At 38.0% G+C, this 23,046-nt stretch overlaps 1 protein-coding gene across 1 annotated transcript in view; it reads right to left on the bottom strand.

Moving 5' to 3' along the window:
- LARGE1 (LARGE xylosyl- and glucuronyltransferase 1) overlaps positions 1 to 23,046 on the bottom strand; it is a 566,453-nt gene that overhangs the window by 86,012 nt on the left and 457,395 nt on the right. The window contains exon 8 of the mRNA XM_003771101.4: positions 1,445 to 1,557. Within this exon, the coding sequence (XP_003771149.1) occupies positions 1,445 to 1,557 (113 nt within the window). The remainder of the gene's footprint in view (positions 1 to 1,444; positions 1,558 to 23,046) is intronic.

The following is a 23,046-nucleotide window of genomic DNA, read 5'->3' as shown; positions in this document are numbered from 1 at the left end:
ATTATTTACATATTGTTATATTCAATTGTAATTGTAAATTATAATCACAATACATTTAACAATTTATGTAACATGTATATAATAACATGTTATTGTGAATTTATAAATATCCACAAATGAACATTTCCTAAAGTTCATAGACTTAGAGGTGGAAGTCATCTGGTCCAGCCCCTTCATTTTATAGGTGAATTGAGAACCAGAGAAATTAAATATTTGCGTGTGGATCCAGGAAAGGATATGTGCACCTGTCGGCTGGGTGCCCTTCTTACTGAGGTCAGAGAGACTCATTGCTATCCACTGAGGGAAGAATTTCTTCAACTACAGAATGCTGTAAGTAAGGTGTAAGAGGGCTGTGATCTTTGTTGTTCTAGGCAGACTGGTGATTTCAGAGTTGGAAGCAAACTAAATGTTCACCAATCCAATCCACACCCTAAAATAATATACTCTTTAACATATCCTCCCTCCCCAATCTTCCTGTAATTTCAGTTTAGAGACCTCCAAAGAGGGGGGACCTCCCCAGTGCTCCAGCCAAACCATTCCAGTTGGGGACAGATGTAATTAATGAATTTTCCTAATGCTGAACTAAAATCTGGCTTTATGACATTTCCATTAATTTCCTAATCTTCTGCTTTCTGCAGCTCAACAACATTAGAGTTATGCTTTTATGTGGTCCAAGACCCTTGGAAGATCAAAATCAAGGGGATGGTAAGAAGAAAGTTTCAGATATCCCTTTGTCTCAAGCAAATACCTAAATAGTCATGCAGATCTATTTTAAAAACCCTTATTCTTTATTCTTATTATTCTTTATTCTTCTTATTCTTATTCATCTCTGTGTTTTCTTTCACAACATGACTAATATGGGAATATGTTTTGCCTGATTGAACATGTATAACCCTTTTCAAATTGAATGCTTTCTCAATGAGGAAAAAGAAATAAAGAGAACTCAAAATTGTAAAAAAATGAATTAAAGTTGTTTCAGTTTTATAACATATTTTAAACTGTGAAAATTATTATAATGGTATTATATGTAATTAAAAACAAAATATTTAAAAAGAAAACAGATGGTCACAGAATTTTTTTTTTAAAAAGCTGATCATAGAACTTTAGGATCTTGACTTAGAGCTAGGAGAAAGTTCAGAGTCCATCTAGTCTGTAATACCCCACTTTACCTGTCTCAGTTTTCTTATGTATAAAATGAGATGTCTAAATGAGGTGGCTCTTGGGGTCCCCTCTAACTCCTTCATTTTACAGATGTGGAAACCCAGCCTGAGAATGACTGTTATGCCCCAGGTCACGTGGGTCAAATGTGTAAAGTCTTCATAATGCACCCTACACACGCCTTCCAATTTCAAATCTTAGTTCCTATTAGTCCATGAATTCAGTCTTCAAAGCAAAACATTAGAATAGCCTTGGTGTTCATTGCCAGTAATTGGTCTACTCTCACCTGGTCAGCCAATGAGGTCGAAAGCATGCTCATCAGCTCCCTCTCTGCAGTCAGCCTCCACATCTGCTCCCACTTCATTTTACGTAGCTTATCCAGAAGCAACAGGATTACCCCTGAAAAAAGAGTGGGGAAGAGAGAGATGCATGGGAATCAATGGGAGTTAGGCTGACAATATCAAGCCTATCCATGGAGGCAACAAGTAGATGGGCATTCATTAAGCACCAACTGTAAATCAGGTACCTCACAAAACATTATAAGATACTTTAAACCTTTGTAATAGGCTTTCCTCACAATAGTTCTGGGAGGAAGCTAGTTAAATGGTCCTACCCCAACTTTAACAATCAGTCATTCAGAAAATATTTACTTAGTGCCTACTAAACAAAATAGTAACAGTAATGATGGTATTTATGAAATGCTTTAAGATGTATAAAGCATTGTAAATTCAACTCAACACTAGAGCCTAGTGAGCCAGGGGCTATTATTAACCCCTTTTACAAATGAAGAAACAGAACTTCAAAGGGTTCTAATGATTTTAATGATTTTTTTTTCTGATGGAGCCATGAAGTCACAGAGGCAGGATTTGAACTCATCTTCTTGACTCCAAATCCAATGTGCTTAAAAACATCATTGGCTGGGTTAGTCTTCCTGAGGGGATGCTTCCCCCTTCAACATCGTGAAGAACACTGGAGCAGCGGCTTATCTTCCTATCTATTCTCTCATCCCCTTGCTGCCCTGCTCTAGGTGCTCTCCAGAGTGCAAAATGTTTTGGATAAAAAAAACGCACAAAAAGAAATCTAGAGGATGGTTATTGGTTTCATAGGAAAAACCTGTTCAGAAGTATCTGGTGGCTTCCTCGTGCCTCCTCGTGCCTGATTTAGATTCAAAGTTCTGGACAAGCTATTGCCTCCCTATCTTATATTTCCCATAATCACCTTTTACTTACCCTTTATTCCATCCAAACTGGCCCAAGCCTCACTGGTCTTTTCCTTCCTTCCTCTAGGTTAGAACACTCTACATGTATTACTGAAGTTTCAGCTGATTCAATATTCTCCTTATAAATCCTTTGCACAAATTAGTCTCACTGCTTTGTGGTAAAGCTACCCATCCCATTTATGAAAGAAATGGAACGTCTAGTGAAGGAAGGAGATGGGGGATGGGTGGAAGAACTGGTTGAGTAAAATATTATGTTAAAATGCCTTCTTCTTGGATTAATTGCCATATGGGGGGGTGGAAGAAAAGGGAGCATAATGGCAAAGTTAGCTCACGAGAGAAATGCAGTGATATAATTCATTTTCAACAGATTCACTTAAATGGATTCCAGTAAAACACTCCTAAGAGGGTTTCATTAAATCTTTCTATAAAATGAATTCTCACTAGTTTGGATAGAAGCTTCCATTTTGATGGAGGGAGGGATATATACCCACTCCCCTCTAAAAAAAAAGATAGAATAGTCAATTGACACTATAAAGGACAATACCAGATCCAGAAGCCTCTGGAGGCTGAGCTGAGAATTGATGTCAAGGCTAGGCAATTACCAACCAAGTAATAGATGCTGACTAAGCAGAGGAGAGACTATGGTTGTTACTTCTCAGAGGATCGGAGATAGCAGGCATCTGGTGCAATCCCTTTCTATTATAGATGGGGAAACCGAGTCCCATAGAAGTATTTCTTTATGATTCATATAACCTATTATGGTAATTCTAAAATCAGTATCTTCCTTCTCTAATCCATTTGGCACATGTTATCAGAATTCCAAAATAATCTCTTTTATATTGTCCCTTTCTTGCTTAGAAAACTTCCATGCTAATCCTTCCTTGCCCAAACTCCCTAAAGAAGTCCAGTGTCACTATCTGACATTCAAGACTCTTTAGAATCTTGCTTCACTCCGCCTTTCAAATATTTTCTCATTAGTTTTTTACACAATCCCCAGTTAATTTATTTACTATCCTTGGGTTATTTATTGTATTTTCCTTCTCCTCTTTCTTGACTCATGTCAATCCCTTGCCAAGAATGATGTCATTTATCTTTCTGTTCAAATTCTGTTCATCCTTCATGATTGAGTTCATATGAGACCTCCACCATTGCTAAGATCTCAGCTCCTGCAGAATCCTTTAACTATAGTCTCTTAACTGAGTTTGTGCTGGATTTAAATTCAAAAGACCTGGCTTCAAATTTGTTACCCAGGATAATATGGATTTCCTGGACCCTTAATTTCTTCTTCTATAAAATAAGGTATTTGAACCAGGAAGATCCTCTCTATTCTAAATCTATAGTCCTGATACTGATTCTACTGAGTTTTCAGTCCTGATATAACTGGAAGATAGGCCTACCATAATCAGAAATGGGAGTTTGTAGTCACTTTAAAGTCACTTTAAAGACCCATAGTCACTAATGTCAAATAGAAAATGGGGGCCACTAAACTACAGATCCCTGAGGGCTGCATATTAACTTAGAAACCTTCATTTTCATATTATCAACTTATTTTTATTGATTTTGTTAAGTATTTTTCATTTATATTTTAATCTGACTTGGGCCACACTCTGGTGGGTTGAGAACTTCTGATTCCTTTTTCCCCCCTTAACAAACATCTGCTTTGTTTCTACCTTAATTTTTTCCTGGAATTATTATCTACAATTCAAATGTGTTCAAAACATCCCAGATTTAGAACTGGAAGAGAACTCTGGGGACATCTGGTCCAACCCTCTAATTTTAATGACGAGGAAACTGAGGAACAGTGGAGGTAAACACCTGGTCCAAAGTCACACAATTTAATTAGTTAATAATATAAAGTAAGAATCGGAAGACTGGTCTTCTGAAGTAAAATCCAGTACTCTTGACACAATGCCTTGATGTCTCGAAAACCTAAAACCCTTCTCCCTCTTGTCCTTTGTCACATTTTTCTCACTTCTCCACAGTGCTGGCAACTCCCCAGCATGGCTGCTTCTACTGCTCCTATTCCCAGGCTCAGGCCACTGAGAACTGACGGGGAAGGAAGCCACTCAATTTAGTTGATTGGGTCTAAAGCAAATTCCAAACGTTTGACTCCTGCTGGGCTTCCACCGCTGCTTGGCAATCTTTCTTGCTCATCAAACTCTTTACCCAGTGATTGTTCCAAATTTTTCTGATTCCCTTTCAACCTTCAGCTCTCTCCTCTTCAACTTCCCTTTAAGTGGAAGCAGCACATTCCATTTTTGTACTGTACCGCTTTTAAGGAGATAGTTCCTTAGACCAATCCAGCATTTTTCCCCTTGGCTATTTTCACCTATTGTTCCTAGTCCTGGTCTGAAGCCAAGAAAAAATAAGTTAGATTCTTTTTGAAAAATATAAATGTAGCTATCACATCTCATTCTTTTCACTCAACTAATGTCTTTTCTTCTCGAGGCTAACTCTAGTTTCCATAGTCAAAACTCATAGAGCCCTCAGGATTCTTAAGTTTCTCTGCTTACTTCTGGGAACATCAATATCCTTTCTCAATCCAGAAACAAAAATAATCCACAACAACAATGAAAATCATCACTGCCACCATTTCTATAATGTTTCCTATATGTCAGGTACTCTGCTAAGCACTTTATAGTTATTACCTTACTTAATCTTCACCTCAACTCTGGGAGATAAGTGCTATTATTATTATTCCCATTTTACAGAGGAAACTGAGGTAAACAGGGTAAAATAGTAACAATAATAGCTAACATCTCCATATTGTCTTCTATATGTCAGGCATTGTATTAAGTACTATAAAATTATCATCTTATTTGTTCCTCAGTCAGGTGGGGCTATTATCTCAATTTTACAGATGAGGAAACTGAGGTAAACAGAAGTTAAGTGAAGTGACTTCCCAAGAATCACACAACTAGTAAGTATCTGAGGTGGGATTTGAACTCATGACTCCTTGTGTTCTATGGCACAATCTTGATTTCCAAATGGAATTGAACCCACACAATGACAGAGATTTCTAACTGGGATTCCCTGAATATGACAAATGGACCAATGTCTTTTTAAACTCTAATGTTCAAGGGTGATCTCCCTGGTTTCAGTCTTCTGAATAAGCTTCAAGTATGGGATCTGATCCTCACAACAATCCTGTGAGGTAGGTGCCATTTTTCTTTCTACTTAAAGTTGAGCTGAGGCAGAATGTCATTGGATGACTAGCTTTGGGATACGTAGTCAATAAGTGTCTGAGATGGGATATGAACTCAAATTATCCTGATTATTATAATTATATAATTATACCTAGCCCTCTATCTACTGACTTTTTGGTATTACTGTTGGTCCAATAAGTTTCCTTTTCCCAGTTGAGGAAACTGAGTCCCAGCTAAGTTTAATGACTTGTGCAATTTGAAATGGGAGTAAATAGTAGAATTAAGATTTGAACTCTGACTCCAAATCCTGTGCTTTTCCCCCAGGACTATTCCTGTGCTCTAGGACCAGAGGATTCCACATGATTGGAAAGATCCATGTTTCCAAACTGATCAAGAATACAGACAGTTCAATTATCATAAAAAAGTCTCTTCTTTGCTGACCATCTCTGTCCATCCCTCTCCTGCTCACATCTTTTGTTTACATGCTCTGTGAGGACCAATACATCACTTAGGGAGAATCCAGTTCTCAAGTGGAATTGTAATGTCTGTCTCTAGCCTTGAGCAGTGAGTTTTTTTTTAAATTATTTTATGCAAGGTTATGATCTCTCTCTCTCTCTCTTTCTCTCTCTCTCAGTTTCTCTCTCTCTCTCACTGTCTCTTTCTGTGTGTGTGTGTCAGTCTCTCTCTGTGTGTCACTGTCTCTCTCTGTGTCTCTCTGTCCCTCCTCTGTCTCTGTCAGTCTGTCTGTCTCTCTCACTCTATCTCTCTGTGTGTTTCTTTCTCTATCTCTCTGTCTGGGTATCTCTCTCTCCCTCTCCAGTTTAACAAATCTTATTAAAAGGGTAGTAAGTCCATATTGCGAGGGGCACAGGTTCATAGATTAATTTAGTCATTACTTTTAGTCATTTATTTTATTTTATTTTATTTTAGTCATACAATTAGCACTGTAATATATTTTATATCTATATCACATTTATGAGACATGAGAATATAGGATCATACATAGAGGTATGGCCTTAGCGTCAGGAAGACCTAGTTTAAGACCTGTCTTTGGCAATACTCTATGGTCTGGACAAAAAATTTAAACTCATATTGCCCCAGGAAATCAGCCAAGACCATAAATTACATGGCAGATGCCTTTACAGATCTATAGCGGGAAAGGGGATTTCCACATTGGGAACTCTTCATATTGATCAAACCACAGATTCACTCATAGGGAAAGGAAGGAATAGACATTATTAAGCACCAACTATGTGTCAGGTACTGTGTTGGGGGATAATTAAAAAAAAAGGCAAGACACTGTTCCCGTCCTCAAGGAGCTTACAATCCAATTGGGGAGAAAACATGCAAATAAACACATACAAAGCAAGCAAAGAAATCATCAACAGAGGGAAGGCACTGAAATTACACAAGACATCCCATAAAAATGGGACTTTAATTAGAACTTGAAGTAAGCCAGGGAAGTCAGTAGTTAAGAGGGGAGGAGAGAGAGCATTCCAGGTATGAGGGAACAGACAGAGTGAATGCCTGAGTCAAGGGATGGAGGGTCTTGTTCATGGAAGAGTCAGGAGGCTGATTTCATAAACTTCATCTCATTGAAAAAGTAGGCGATGTTATGTTTTCATTTTACACTTGAAGAAATCGAGGCAATAGCACATAAATGACATACTTTGGATGAGACAGCTAAGGAGTGTCTAGGGTTGGATTTGACTCAGATCTTCCTGACTCCAGGCCCGCTTTGTGACGCACATGTCACAGTTGATTAAGTTTCTGTATTACCAGTGTTTAGCCCATTGATTGACACACAGGAAGTACTTAGAGCAAGAAGAGCCTTAGATATGTCCTATTCTAATCCCCCTGTCTTACAGATGAAGAAATTGAGGCTGAGAGAATGATTCTCAAGACTGGCACAGAATTATGAAGAATATAAGTGACAAAGGCAGGATCTTGAATTCCAATGGCAGAGATCTTTCCGTTTTAACATAAGATAACATCCCTCCCATCCCCAATAAAGAAACATATAAATATTATTTTCTTTTGTCACAACCTGCCTGTCAGAAAGCTGAAGTCAGAGAGGGAGAGAGAAGAGAAGAAAGGGAGGAAATGAGAGAGAGAGAGAGACAGAGAGACAGAGAGAGAGAGAGAGACAGAGAGAGAGAGAGACAGAGAGAACCAGAAAGCTATTTGTCCAATACCATACATTTAGTAAATAGTGCAGGCAAACTCATTTCCAAAATATATAGAGAATTAACTCAAATTTATAAAAAATCAAGCCATTCTCCAATTGAAAAATGGTCAAAGGATATGAACAGACAATTCTCAGATGAAGAAATTGAAACTATTTCTAGTCATATGAAAAGATGCTCCAAGTCATTATTAATCAGAGAAATGCAAATTAAGACAACTCTAAGATACCACTACACACCTGTCAGATTGGCTAAGATGACAGGAAAAATAATGATGATTGTTGAGGGGATGTGGGAAAACTGGGACATTGATTCATTGTTGGTGGAGTTGTGAACAATCCAACCATTTTGGAGAGTAGTTTGGAACTATGCTCAAAAAGTTATCAAACTGTGCATACCTTTGATCCAGCAGTGTTACTACTGGGATTATATCCCAAAGAGATTATAAAGAAGGAAAGGGACCTGTATGTGCACGAATGTTTGTGGCAGCCCTTTTGTAGTGGCTAGAAACTGAAACTGAATGGATGTCCATCAGTTGGAGAATGGCTGAATAAATTGTGGTATATGAAAATTATGGAATATTACTGTTCTGTAAGAAATGACCAACAGGATGATTTCAGAAAGGCCTGAGAGACTTACACTAACTGATGCTAAGTGAAATGAGCAGGACCAGGAGATCATTATATACTTCAACAACAATACTAGATGATGACCAGTCCTGATGGATCAGGCCATCCTCAGCAACGAGATCAACCAAATCATTTCTAATGGAGCAGTAATGAACTGAACTAGCTATGCCCAGAAAAAGAACTCTGGGAGATGACTAAAACCATTACATTGAATTCCAGTCCCTATATTTATGCACACCTGCATCTTTGATTTCCTTCACAAGCTAATTGTACAATAATTCAGAGTCTGATTCTTTTGTACAGCAAAATAATGTTTTGGTCATGTATACTTATTGTGTATCTAAGTTATATTTTAATATATTTAACATCTACTGGTCATCCTGCCATTTAGGGAGGGTGGGGGGTAAGAGGTGAAAAATTGGAACAAGAGGTTTGGCAATTGTTAATGGTGTAAAGTTACCCATGTATATATCCTGTAAATTAAAGACTATTAAATAAAAAAAAAAAAAAACAAAAAAAAAAAAAAAAAAAAAAAAATAGTGCAGGCAAAGTCCTAGATGGAGAAAGAACGTGTCAGTGATTAAATCACAGGATCAGCTACACAGAACCTTATGTTTTAAACCATCATATTTAAAGAGAAGAAAATGTTGTCCAGAGAGTTCAAGCTCTCACAAGTCAAGGTCACACAGCAAATTAATAGTAAAGGATGACAATTAGCCTGGGATCTCCTAGTTGGATGCTCTCTTAGTTGGATGCCTCTCCTAGTAGGTATTTTAGAAGAGCAAGACATTGTGAGGAACGGTTCTAACTATTTTGTAATTACAAATAAAGCTCTAGAAGGAATGTCAGGAGGTCAGTTGGTCATGCCTTTCCTTGGAGGGGCATTCATGTCTCAAGCAGTCAAGCACAATGGGTGCAGGTCAGATGGCCAACCTCATGGGGACTGTGGCCCAGGTGAGAGGAGAAAGTTAGGTGACCTGCCCAAGGTATATCAGAAAGCATTTTGTGGGTTAGAAACAAAAATGTAAAAGAAGAATTATTTGATCACATCTAGCAAAGTTTCCTATGATGTAAGGGGCAAGCACAGCATAGTGGAGAGTATCAACTTTGGTCCAAAGAAGAACTAAATTCATTTCTGACCTCTAACAGATAAGTGAGTTAGGACAAGTGATTTAAGCTTTCTTACGTTCAGCTTCCCCCCTTGTAGTCTGGGAATAATAATGCCTGTAGTCCTTCAGAAATATTTTGAGGTTTCAGTGATATAAATGTGAAGTGTTTTGCATACATTAGGGCTATATAAATGCCATATGGTAGAAATATCCTGATAGCATTATGGGAAAAAGGAGTTAATCAATCAATCAAGCACCTACTATATGTACTAGGAGGATCCTGGGGCTACTTATCCTGGGATGATAAAAAAACAAAAGATGAAGAAACAGACTCGTGTCTGAGATGTATCAGACTACAGGGCAGCTTTGCAAGAGAAACCATGAAAATCTCATTGCTTGAGCCCTCTGGAAAGAAGACTGGACAAAGTCATAGAAAACTCCCAGCTGGGCAGAATTCTGCAGCAGCATGAGGGAGAGAAAGACAGGCAACTTGATTTATTTTTCATTTCTCACTTATTATAGTCTAGGTCACAAGAAAATATGACAAAAGCATAGTGTAGGAGGGGGAGGGTTGGGATGTGGAGACACTGGAAAGGATGAGTAGAGAGTTAAAGGAGAAAATGAGAGATCCCAAAGTCAATTAATTCTTAAACATTAGGATAATTATGGATTAATTTTCTTCCTTCCTTCCTTCCTTCCTTCCTTCCTTCCTTCCTTCCTTCCTTCCTTCCTTCCTTCCTTCCTTCCTTCCTTCCTTCCTTCCTTCTTCCGTCCGTTCTTTCCTTCTTCCTTCCTTCTTTCCTTCCTCTCTCTCTTTCTCCCTCTCCCTTTCTCTTCCTTTTTCTCTCTCCCTCCTCATTTGCTCCTTTTTATTAGAATGTAAGCTCTTTGAGGATGGGGAATGTTTCACTTCTGTCTTACTATCTTAGTTCCAGCACAAATGTAACATTTACTAAATGTTTGTTAATAAACTTAAGAAAACACATCCCACATTGACACTGTCCTCGTTTTTAGAAAGTATTTCCTTATACAGTACAAAACCAATAGTCCTTGCCTTCCAGAGAGCTTATAGTCTAGCATGAGAATTGAACTGCATCCATCTGAAATGATAAATCAAATATTTTAAGTGCTAGAGAGAGGACGAAGGAGAATTCCATGGAGAAAAATCACTTCTGAGTGAGGAGGGTAGGGAAGCCAACCAGAGAAGAGATGACTTTGTACTGGGCCTTGAAGGATGGATATGATTTTAGTAGAAGATGGACCCAAGAGGCAGAGAAAGGAAAGCATATCAGGTAGAGAGTTTACATCAGTAGAGGCAGAGAGATGGGAAAGTCTGAGGCATGTCTGGAGAATACTAAGTCATCTCCTTTTTCTAGCACAAAGAATATATGAGAAGCAGAAGGGAAAGAGAAGGCTAGGTCAATCTAGTCCTGGAATCGCCCTCTGGTAAGCCAAGTGGAGATCATGGTTTGTGTCTGCCCAGATAAGGGGGTATTACCTGACACCTGGTGAGCAGGCGGTGCCCTGAACCCAGTTCCAGGAGCCTACCTGGAGGCTGGACTTTGCCTTTGCACACGTTTGCTTTTTTTTTTAAACAATTTCATGATGTCCTGCTTTGGGCTGAAGGTCAACAGAAGGTAGAGTTCCTCCTCCCCACTGCACCAGATTCTGCAAAATACCAGGACTATCCCCTATGAATTTCTATCAGATGGCGAGTCTTTTTTGCTGCATTTTGACAGCAAACCACAGAAGGGGTAATGACCCATCTCTTACAAAGAATAAAAACAAACAGAGGCTATGTTCAGTTATGGGAGAGTCGACTGGTAGGTATGAAAATATTCTTCTTTGCTCATAAATCTATAATTAAATACAGATGTATTCTAAATATAGGCAATACAGAAGAATGAATTTGGGGAATATTAATGAAAATAACTCACGTTTATTTAGCAGTTACAGTTTGTAAACACTTATCCTTGTGAGACAGGAGGTCAAGTATTATTATTCTAATTCTGTCAACAAGAAAATTGATTACAACATGGGAAGCAAGACTACCATATAATCCAAGTCCAGTTCCTTTTCTCCAGCATCAGTGACACCCTGGTGAAGAAGGGTATGGAAGTTTCATGGTTCCTCTTAATTCAAAGGATTATATGAGAGGAGATTTAGAACTGAAAATGATATTGGGGGATACCTCTTCACATTACAGATAGGGAAATTGAGGCACAGAAACCTTATGTGGCTTATCCAGAATTATAAAAGACAGGAACAGGGGGTCAGATCTTCTAATTCTAAACTGAATTGTCTGAATGATATAGTAGGGTCTTCATGAGCAGAATGCTTTGTAGAGCATTAATGTGATATAAGGATTCAATAAGAAATGGACTTTCTACTTGATCCCAGTAAACAAAACTAGGCACAAAGTTCCAAGACAGCAGACCCTGGGACAATGTGTTTGGGAGATCATGTGGAGTTGAAGGAATGGAACCTTTCTGGATAATTAGAACTGACCAATAATGGCACTTGTTGCTTGAAGGAATCGTGGAGTTTCTTTTCACTGGCATTTCTGAAGTAGAGACTGAACAAGCACTTCTCAGGGATGTTGTCAGTTAGGGAGATTTCTATGCAGGTACAAATGAAAGTAACTAGATGGTCTCTTATAATTTTGAGATTCTGTGCTAACGTGAATTTTGTTGTCATTGCTTTTATTTTGTGCACGCTTCTGATTTTACCACTCTGAAATCAGTAGGGTTATCTCTCAGTGTGGAAAATTCTTACATTGAGGCAAGCAGCAAACTTTTATATTTTGTAGTATTGGAAAGCTTCCCAGAACACTGAGCTATTAATTGATTTACCAGAGTCCTTTAGTCAGTTATGTGCTAGAGATAGGACTTGAATCCAGGTACTACCATCAATTATCATCATTAATCATCATTTCCATAGTCTTTATGCTTTTTTTCCCCCAAAATATGAATGCCATGGAGAAATGTGTATTTATCAAGAAATATAAGAACTGGGCTTCATTTCTAAGGTCACTTCCAGCTCTAAATTTTGGATCCTATAAAATCACTTTATATTTCTGGGAGTTAGTTTCTCCTTCTAGGAAAAAGAGGAGGTTGGACCACAGAGCTTTTCCAGCTCTGTATTTAGGATTCTGTGATTTGTGTGAACCAATGCAGAGGGCAGATCCCTGCAGGAGAAAAACCAGAAGAGAAATAGACTTGCTAACTCCAACAACATGATCAAGATATAAGAGAGGGAGCTAAGTTTCAAGTGACTGAGAAATCAGATGCTGTCCCAGAGAATAAATAATGAAACAGAAATATCTATCCCTCCTCTCTTGTGAGAGGAGGGAGACTACCAGGGAAGAGTGATGCAAACTCTTGCAGAAGAGCTCATTCCATGGGTCTTTATTATGCAATTCTTTTTCATTGTTATGAGGCAGAATTCAATTCTAGAGTAGAGGCTGGTCTGGTTATACTCAAAAGTGACTGTGATCTATTGAAAACAAACTAATGCTTTTGTATTCTCATTGCTCAGAACAGTGGTTGGCACACAGTAGGTACTTAATAAATGCTTACTGATTGATTGATTCTGTCAGCACGGACACCAGATTTGGAGCTAGAAAACCTGGGATCCACTTCTCTCCTTCATTTACCAGCTGTGTAACTAGACAATCCATCCCCTTTGTGGCTTTTGGGTCCCTGATCAGCAAAGTACAAGATTTGGAATCTTCGCATTAAGATGGTTTTTAAGGTCCCCTTGTGCCATAAATTCCATAAGTCATAGATGAAATTAACAGCTTAGAAAAATCTGTTGCCAATATAAATGGAACGTGCTGACTGTTAGAAGAGCTCCCGTTTCCTTATTTTTTCCCAGTCTTTTTCTAGCCTTCAGATGATGGTGTCACAACCAGAGATTATGAGCTCCCTTGGGGTTATTCCAAGTGGCTGCTAAGTGATACACTGGGAGAGAAAGGGGGAACAACAACAAGGAACAGATGTAAAATTATAAACATAAATTATTATTTGAGGCAGTCTCTGAAGCCTGTTTATGCTCTTAAATCCAATGGCATCCATACCACTTTATCAACAAGACTCCTCCTGTTTCCATGTCCGTTTTTGTTTGTTTTTTGTTTTGCACCCAGGTTGTGGAGCAGCTGAAAAAACCCATCTCTGTAACTCCCATAACCATTACTATTTATTGACCTCCCTCCCACCGTGCTGGGGGATTAACTAATTAATGCTTGCAAAGTGCTTTGAAAATATAAAGCACTATATAAAAGCTTAATAAATAACAGTTACAGAAACTATACATTTCCTCATTAAGGTGCCTAATTATCCCTCAGTGAACTTGCATAATTCCCACTAGAAAGAAGGAGAATTATGGGCATGCATGCAAAGTAAAGAACCAGATTTCCAAGTGAACACTAGTTACACTAATGAAAATGGCTGCATCTTAAATTGGACCCTTTCAACCTGAAAGAGCTGAAATTCAGCTGTGGAATACGTGGTCCAAGTCAGATTAGGATGCTGCTTAGCAAGGGGAGCTGGAGTAGGAAGCAATGAGCCAATTGGGAGCCTGGGTACAGCAAATGTAAGTTGTAGTTCTGACATGTTGAATGGAGGGTGACTTCCGGAAAAGCCATGGAGACTCTCTAAGCCTCAGTTTCCACTTTGATAAGATAAAGATGCTGTACTCATTCTGAGAGTCAACTGATGAAATTTCATGCTAACTTGTCGAAGTGGTATAAGAGCTATTTCAAGTGTGGAAAAAGCTGTCATGTTTAAGAGGGGAGAAATGAAAGAAATCAAAACAAAAATATGTTCTGTTTGACCCCTGAGCATAAACTAAGAACAACAGAAGTGAACAGATGAAGATGGGTGGTATAGTGGATGTAATGTTAGAATCAGGAAGGTCTGAACTTAAATCCTGCCTCAGACTCTAAGTAGCTACAAGGCACTTTGTGCCTCAATTTCCCCATCTGCAAAATGGAGATAATAACAGGACCTATCATCTGGATTGTGGTGAGAATAAAGTGAGATAATATTTGTTAAGCACTATATAATTACCAGCTGTGTTATTATATGTATCACTACTAATAATAATGAATAAAATTTATGATGAAATAAAATTCTATAAATACAAGATAGGTAAAAATAAAGTTGTAAGAGAATTTTGTAGAGAAAGACCAGTTTTTGTTGAGGGAGGTCAATTCAGAGAAGGCTTCATAGAAGAGAAAATAATTGAATTGGATACTCTATTATTGCTATAATCATCATCATCATTAAATATGTTTATTTATTATTCTATATCTATCTATATCTATATCTATATCTATATATATAGAATAAAAGTAAAGAACATTGGACCTGGTGACATAAGATCTGAGATCACATCCTCCCCTTGCTCCCAACTACCTAGTGTGATCTTGGACAAGATACTTCTCCCTGATCTTCAGTTACCTCCTCTCTAAAATAAGAGGGTGGAATTTAATTGTCTCTGAGGTACTTTTAGGTCTGGATTTATTATCTTAATTTTTGATAACTGGAAGGCATCAAAATAATTATGTAAGGAACACTTCTTAACAATTAAAGCCAGCACAAGGGGAAGTGGGCTGCTTTGGGATAATAGTAGATTCCTTTTCAATGGGTGACTTTAAGCAGAGTCTGGAGGACCACTTAACAGGTGTGATCCAGAGGGAACTGTTGGTCAGAAATAGGTGGACTTTCATGCTTTCTGAGACTTCTTCTAATTCTGAGAGTCTAAAATTCTCTAATCATTTGATGTCTAAGGAACTCTCAATTTCTCAGGAGGCCTTCTCTTCCCTTAAGGGAATCTTGATTTAAATTTGACATGGAATATAAAGTGAAAGAAACTAGAATGGAGTGGTTGGAAGGTTTCACCTTTGGCTGTCAGAATGAGAGCAAAGAGCCAAATGAGAATTAAAAAAAAATCAAAGGGCTCTGCCATGAACATCTGGTCCAGTGGTGAAAGTTTTCATTTTTAGATGAGAGTTCCATGCTCTCTTTTCCCAAATGGAGTCATTAGGAAGAACTTAGCAGCTGGTGGGTAAGTCAGGAGGAGGGAAAGATTCTATCATCCAGGGAGGAGAGATTTCAGAAAACCAAGGGGTAGGCCACATGTTGAGGGAGGGGAAGATTGGCGATATGAATTCCTCTAACTAGGTCTTAGAGCAAGCCAGTGGTAAGTAAATCAAGTAACCAGAATTTGTTAATGTCCAATCCAACTGAATTTCTTAAGTGCCAATGATCTTAGATGTGATCTCTGTGGGCTCAGCACCAAAGTCAAGTTCCCTTCATCCCATTTATCCGAAAGGCCTTTTAAAGAAACACATCACACTACTCAATAGTAATGACACTCACAATAATGATGATGATAACAATAATAATCTTAGCTAACGTTGTAAGCTGTGAATCTCTTCATATAGAATTTGTCTTTACAATAACCTTGTGAAGTTGAGGAAATAGAGGAAAATAAATTTGGGGGAAGTTAGGTGACTTGCCAGAATTATACAGACAATTGATGTCTAACACAAGACTCAAACTCATTCTGGATCCAACATTCTATCCATTAAACTATAGAATATTTCTATCTAAAGGGTCTTCCGAAATGTTAGTTGACAGGATCATAGATTTTAGGGCTGAAAAGGACCAATAAAGGATATTAAATCCAACCTCATTTTATAGATGAGGGAACTGAGACACAAATTAATTTAACCAGTTATCAAGAGTCTTAGTTGTAACTGAAGCCCAGCTTTTCCTAACATTTGGACTCTGAAGCCCTATCCCCTATACTGCACCACCTTTCAGTTCTCATTCCTATCATGAGGATGATGCCAGAGCATCCAGTTTGAGGAAATAAAGGGAAAGGATCAGGGAAATGTTGTTGTCTGTGAAAATGATCCTCTAGGCCAAACTCCTTGCTTTTTGGAGGCTCCCATATTCCTCTTTCATCCACGGCCCCATAAAAGGTGAGTTTATTAAAACCACTTAATTTAAAATCTCCTGCCGATTCTACAAGTGATTTACTTTTGATCACACAAATGAGAAATTTCTATCATCTATGTTTTGCTTTCCTCCATCCCCATTCTCTTTTCTCAAAAGCGACCAAGTGGGGAAAGAAAACAGATGCCCCTAGCTCCCCTCAACCTTCTTTGACTTTGCAAGGTTTTTGAAGGTTTACATAGAGAGGAGTTCAAAGGGTCCCTCAAACCTTTTAAAAAGTGGAGCTCCGAGGGCCTTCATTTCCTTCCCCATTGGTCTCATTGGAAATCATCTCAGCAGGCCAAGAGAAGAACAATCCTTATATAACAAGGAGAGCGGGAAAGGTTAAACTTAAGACCTCGATGAACTTTAAAGCAGAAGACCTTACTTCCCTGGCAGCCAGAATGAAAATCATCCAGAAATAATGTGAGTGGAGGCTAAGTCCTTCTTAGAACCAGCCTCAGGCTCCTTTGCCACTATTGCCTTCTCATCTCTTTCCATGTTTTCCCTGGATGGGAAAGACTCTAATTATCTTTCTTTGTGCTCACTATAATCCAGCCAAACTGCCCTGCTTTAAATTTCTTGTAAATGAGTTCTTCTCTTTAGCAGAACTACCAAGAATTTAAATTCTAATGCACAGAGCACAACTCCAAAGTGCTGGTCACATTGTTCCAAATGTCCAACAGTATACTTGCCTAAAAGACTATTTTACAAAGAACTCAAAAAAAGCAATCTCTCACATGGAGGTCAGAAGAATGACACAAGGACACTCTCCAGGTCTATCTAAAGAATTTCAGTATCAATTATGAGACATGGGAGACACTGGCACAGGACTATCCAACATGCTGCGCCCATGTCAAAGAAAGCACTGTGTTCTAAGCAAAGCAGAATTAAAGTAGTTTAAAGAAAACGCAAGATGTGTAAATCAAGAGACTCCTCCATCCCAAATGTTGAAAAGGATTACTTGTGTCTGATCTGTGGTAGAGCTTTCCAAGAACATATTGGACTGATCAACCACAGTTGAATACCCGCTACCTTGACCCCAACATCGTAATGTCATCGGTTCCTGTTGAGTATGAAGAATGAACAACAAAAATGCCATTGCACGCGGCATATATATATATATATATATATATATATATATATATATATTCTACTTCTTAACTTTATTTCTTTGCATAGGCCATGAACTTGATGCCAGGAAAGCATTCACTTTTCAAATCCCTAGTTTCTTCTACAGAACAAATGGAGCTTCCTTTCCCCGTCCATTTAGCTGCTAGTATCTCTCTCTTTCTTTGTATTTACTTTATGATATATATCTATATGTATGAAATAAATACTAATATATAATATGTATATGCACATATACATACATATCATCAAAATGCATTTTAAGCACTTATAATGTCTTAAATATTGGAGATACAAGATAAAAGAATTCTACCCTCAGGGGACTTATATTCAATTATGGGAAGTTAAGTGAATAGGTATATGTATGCAAAACACATACAAAGTGTATGTGATCTCAGAAGGAAAGCAATGGTGGTAGTAGAGCCTTGAAAAGGCCTCTTCCAGGAGGTATTTAAAAAGAATATGGAAAGAGGCCTGGAAGAAGAGGTTGAAGCAAGGAGAGATAGTGCTCTAGGCATGAGGGATGGCCAATGCAAAGACACGATGCTGGAGATGAGCTTCCTGAGGGAAGAAACATGGCTGAACCATAATGGTAGAAGTTCATGGGAGATAGTAATATACAGATATCCACACAGAGGTGGAGCAGAAAGGGGCCAGATTGAGAGGGCTTTAATGTTCCCCAAAGAGCCTAAATGTAATAGCTAGTCACTAGAGTTTATAGAGTAGGGGAGAGACTTGCTTAGTCCTGAGCTTTAAGAAAAGTTTCCTTGTCCAGAAAATGAGGGAGTGAAATCAGATGTCCTCCCAGGTCTTTTGCTTCTGAATCCCCAAGTCTCTTGATGCTCTGATAGAAGGTAGGGGCTTTGAGCATCTTTCAGGGTTCTGAGACTAGGTCTATCTATTTAGATCTTGGAATCACTCCCCAAAAGAGGACAATTAAAGTCAGAGGAGCTCATTGTTGCCAAATTAAAATCCAGAAATGATGGGGTAGGAGGGATAAACCACAATTAGAAACCATCATTTACAAAAATGAGGAAACTGAGGCACAAAACTGAAGTCAAAACTAGAACACAGATCCCATAAAGTCAGTCAGTGAGAAAAGCAGTGAGGTGGGAATCCAGGGTTAGAAAAGGAATGAGAGTTAGAAATGGAATGAGTTTTAGTACATTCTAGGACCAATTGGCTACTGAATCACTGGCTGACCTCTGGGTTTCACCCAGACACAGAATTGCCTAGGCTCAGAAAAATATCAATTTGCTGGAAGATACAATCATTTAGGAATTCTCCAGTGAGACCAGGCAGGCTTTCACATTCAATTCATTATAAGTGAGGAGAAATGGTACATATTGAACACAGATGTTCTTGTTCTATGCAGACAATTGGATATGGAAAATTTATTAAGGATTCTCAGGTCTGTCTCTTTCCAGTAGAATCAAGTGTTTTCTGCAGTGGCTGCTTGGGAGAGGCTAAGGTAAGTATGTACCAAGAAGGAGATTGTCAAATTGCAACAAGACAGAATCCACTGGTGTGTGTGTGTGTGTGTGTGTGTGTATGGGAGTGGGGAAATGAGGGAAGAAGAAGAGTGTGGGAAGAAAAAGAGCACAGGAGAGACAGAAAGGAAAGGAGGGAGGGAGATAGAAGGGAGGAAGAGAGAAAGAGAAACAAAGAGACAGAGAGACAAAAGAACAGAGGCAGAGAGATTTATGGCAGCAGGGGAAGACAAGACATTCAATAGAATTTCAGAATATAGCCAAGGAACTTTAGAAACTTCACAAGTTGAATGAATGAAGTAGAATGTAGAATGAAACAAAAAGATCTGAGACTGACTATGAGGTACCATGATTTTGATTTTTAAAATAATGACCCTCCTGGAAATTGAAGGGATATCCATCAACTAGGGAATGGCTAAACAAGTTGTGGAATCGTGATGGAATACTACTATACAATAAGAATTGAAGAACAGTTTAACTTTAGAAAAACATGGAAAGACTTGCATGAAATAATAAAGAGCAGAACTAAGAGAATGTCATATATGGTAACAGCAATATTGTTTAAAAATATCTGCACATGATTACATTATTCTGAATATGATAAATTCTCAAATCAGCAAAAGATCTTTGAAGGAAGATGCTATATGATTCTAGAGAAAGAACTGATAAACATATGCATAGTATGGTGTGTGTGTGTGTGTGTGAAATGATGGTCTTCTCTAGTGCAGGGTCTGGAGAGAGGAAGGGAGACAATTAAAAACTTAAAATGTAAAGAGCAATTTTAAATTTCCCAAAAGAAAAACTATAAAATAATGACTTCTCCCTTCCCTAACAGTCTGCCTGCTTACACTGCACAAAATAAAGTCTTTTACATTGGACAAAAGAAGTAAAAGTGTATGGATGACTGAGCATTGCTGGGGCTTATGCTGAAATGTTGGGCTAACAGACTTCTGAGAGGTCTTCTTAAGACTTTTTTTATGGAATCATACAATTAGCCTATGTCAACACATTTTACAGATAAGGAAACTGAGAGAGGGGAAGATTGAGTCACTTGTCTGAGATCAAAGAGTTTAGGGACTAACATGGCTGGGATTGGAACCTGGATTTCTACTATATCATTCCCAGAATCCAAACTGGAGTGAGAGACACAGCATATCCCATAGTGTCCAAGTAGGTTTTGCCATCTCCAGAGACTTCAGAGGATGAGGATGATGAATTTCATTATCATGATCATTATTTTGATGTCACTGAATGTGAAGTGGGTGCCATTTGTGTCAGATCAAAGAATGAATGTCCAAACTGAAAAGAACCTTTGGATGATCCAAGCCAATCCTCCCTCCCCATTTTATAGAACACGAATCAGAAAGACTAAGTCACTTGGTTAAAAATCAATAACAATGTCTTTAAGGATCAGAGTTATTTCTTGAACCCGGCATCCTGACCCCTAGGCCAGGTTTTGGAGAATTCACTTAACTTCCCTGAAATACATTTTCTGTGAAATAAGGAGGTTTTACTAGATGGTCTCTAAGATCTCTCTTTCTGCTATAAATCAGTGCTATTAAGTCATCTCTCCACTGGGCCCCCAGGAATGTAGGTTTCCTCATTTGTAAAATAAAAGAATTAAACTAAATTAGTCTAGATTTAGTACCTAGTGATTCTCTGTTATGTCAGTAGTCTCAAGAACATATTATCATTTATTCAAAATTCATACATTAGGAAAAAGACCTATATGTATCAAACACAAACTCACAGTAGCTATTTTTGTGGTGGCAAAGAACTGGAAACTAGGGAGATTCCCATCAATTGACAAATGGTCGAACAAATTGGTATACAAGTGTAATGGAATACTACTGTGTTGCTGAAAATGATGAAATGAATGGCGTCAGAGAAGAAGACTCATATGAACTGATGCAGAGTGAAGCTAGTAGAACCAAGAGAACAATTTATACAATAGCACTGCAATTGTGAAGACAGCTTTGAAAGACTTAATTCTGATTAATGCATCCACAATAACAGATGATGCCATTGACTGATCTCTAGCCAGACAGATTAAGATGCAGACTAAGACATATTTTATGGACACAGTCAATCAGTTTTGCTTGAAATATATATATATAATTATTTGTGTGGTTTTGTTTTTCTTTTCCAAATTGAGAGGTGAGAAGAGAAGGGAAAAGAAAAGGAAAATAGATGCTTGAAATTTAAAAAAAAACCCATAATAATAAAGTCAAACGTAAGAAATTTCTTGGCTTACTTTTCTATTTTATTATTATACATTATTTATTAAATTTATTATTTATTATTCTTCAAGTAATCTTTTTCATATGAATGAGTCATGAAGTTATTAATTACCTTTTAAAATTGCACTCACTTTTAGTGTTACATTCTCTAAGAAGTTGGACACCAGCAGGACACCAACCTCTTTCCAGGGACCACTTCTACCTTAAAAGAAGATATTCTGTGTCCTTGAATCTCATGCTAAGGTTCCAAAGAAGGATTTTTATTGTTGTCAAGCACCATTAATCAGCCATCTACTTCCTCTTAATAGGAGGCATGAAAGTCTGTTGGCTATCTGGATAAAGATGGATCATTCCTGAGGGCTCAAAAGATCTAAGACAATCATTTTCAGGAAGAAAGATAACAACTCTCACACACTTTACAACATACAAAGTGCTTTCCTTCATCTTATGTGTATCTTGTATATAAATGTATGTATATTTATTGCCTCCCTCGTCAAGGACAAAGACTGTTCTCATTTTATTTCTGTGCCCTAACTGGTGCCAGGTATATAGTAGATAATTAACAAATACTTTTTTGAGTTATTAATTAGGACCACAGTTCAAGAGCTAGAGGGGACTTTAAAGTTTATCTGGTTCAGCCTTAATATGTGAAGAAATTGAGACACAGAGACTTATCTAAAGTTACACAGCAACATGGGTGGAGTCAGAATTCAAACTCAGATTCTATGCAGGCAGCTTCAGCCCCCTCAATTATTCTTTTCACTAAACCAGATTTCAGGGACAGATCTTGCTATTAAACATGATCAACTGGACAGGAAAACTGGGTTTGCCTCCTACCTCAGAAATCTACTAATTTATTATCTAGTCTGCTAAACTTCCTGAACCTCAATGTTTTCATCTGCAAATAGGGGTACTCTACACCAAGGAAGCATGTAATATAATAGTGTAGAATCAAGAAGCCCTGCCTCTAACACATGATAAGTATGTGCTTCTATGACTGTGACTCGAACTCACAGTGCTAAAGGGAGCTGTCCATCAGTAAAAGGAAATCCCCATGTGGAGGGTTTCCTGTAGTTAAAGGCACAGACTGTGATACCTGACTATGCTATTGAACTAAAAGTGTTTTGTAAATCTAGATAAGAGAATAATAATAATACCTAACATTTATATAGTGCTTGAAGTTTTGCACATGTTAATTCACTTCATCCTCCCAATACTCTGAGTGGTAGAGGCTATTATCTGCTAGGGACTGTCTGAGGCAGGATTTGAACTGGTGCTATTATTACCACTATTTAATAGATGAACCTACTTTCCCTCTTTTCATCAAAAATCTCTGAGGACCCAGAGAAAGAAAACTGTATAGTTAGAGACTGGCAAGGGTAATAACTGATGGGAATCGTGAAAGACTTCATGGGGAGGACTTTCTCAGTCCTCACTGTAATTTAAAGGAAATCAAAGATTTGATGAGGTAGAAGAAACAGGTTTGCATCATAGATATAGTTATCTAAAGGTACATAGATGGGAGATGGAATTGACTATAAGCTCAGGGATTTGGATCTAGAAGGGATAAATTCAATCTCTCTCCATTTTAATTATTTTTAACAAAGGAGTAAACTGAGGATCAGATAGGTGAAGGGACTTTTCCTAAGCTAATAAGTATCAGAAGAGGGAACTGAACAGTCTTGGGGATACCATTTAGTGTTCTATGCACTCCACTATGCCATGCACAAGGAG

This window comes from Sarcophilus harrisii, chromosome 5 (genome assembly GCF_902635505.1).
Source record: "Sarcophilus harrisii chromosome 5, mSarHar1.11, whole genome shotgun sequence".
NCBI lineage: Eukaryota > Metazoa > Chordata > Mammalia > Dasyuromorphia > Dasyuridae > Sarcophilus > Sarcophilus harrisii.
The sequence above is the reverse complement of the archived record's forward strand: the minus strand, read 5'-3'. Positions and strand labels throughout refer to the sequence as shown.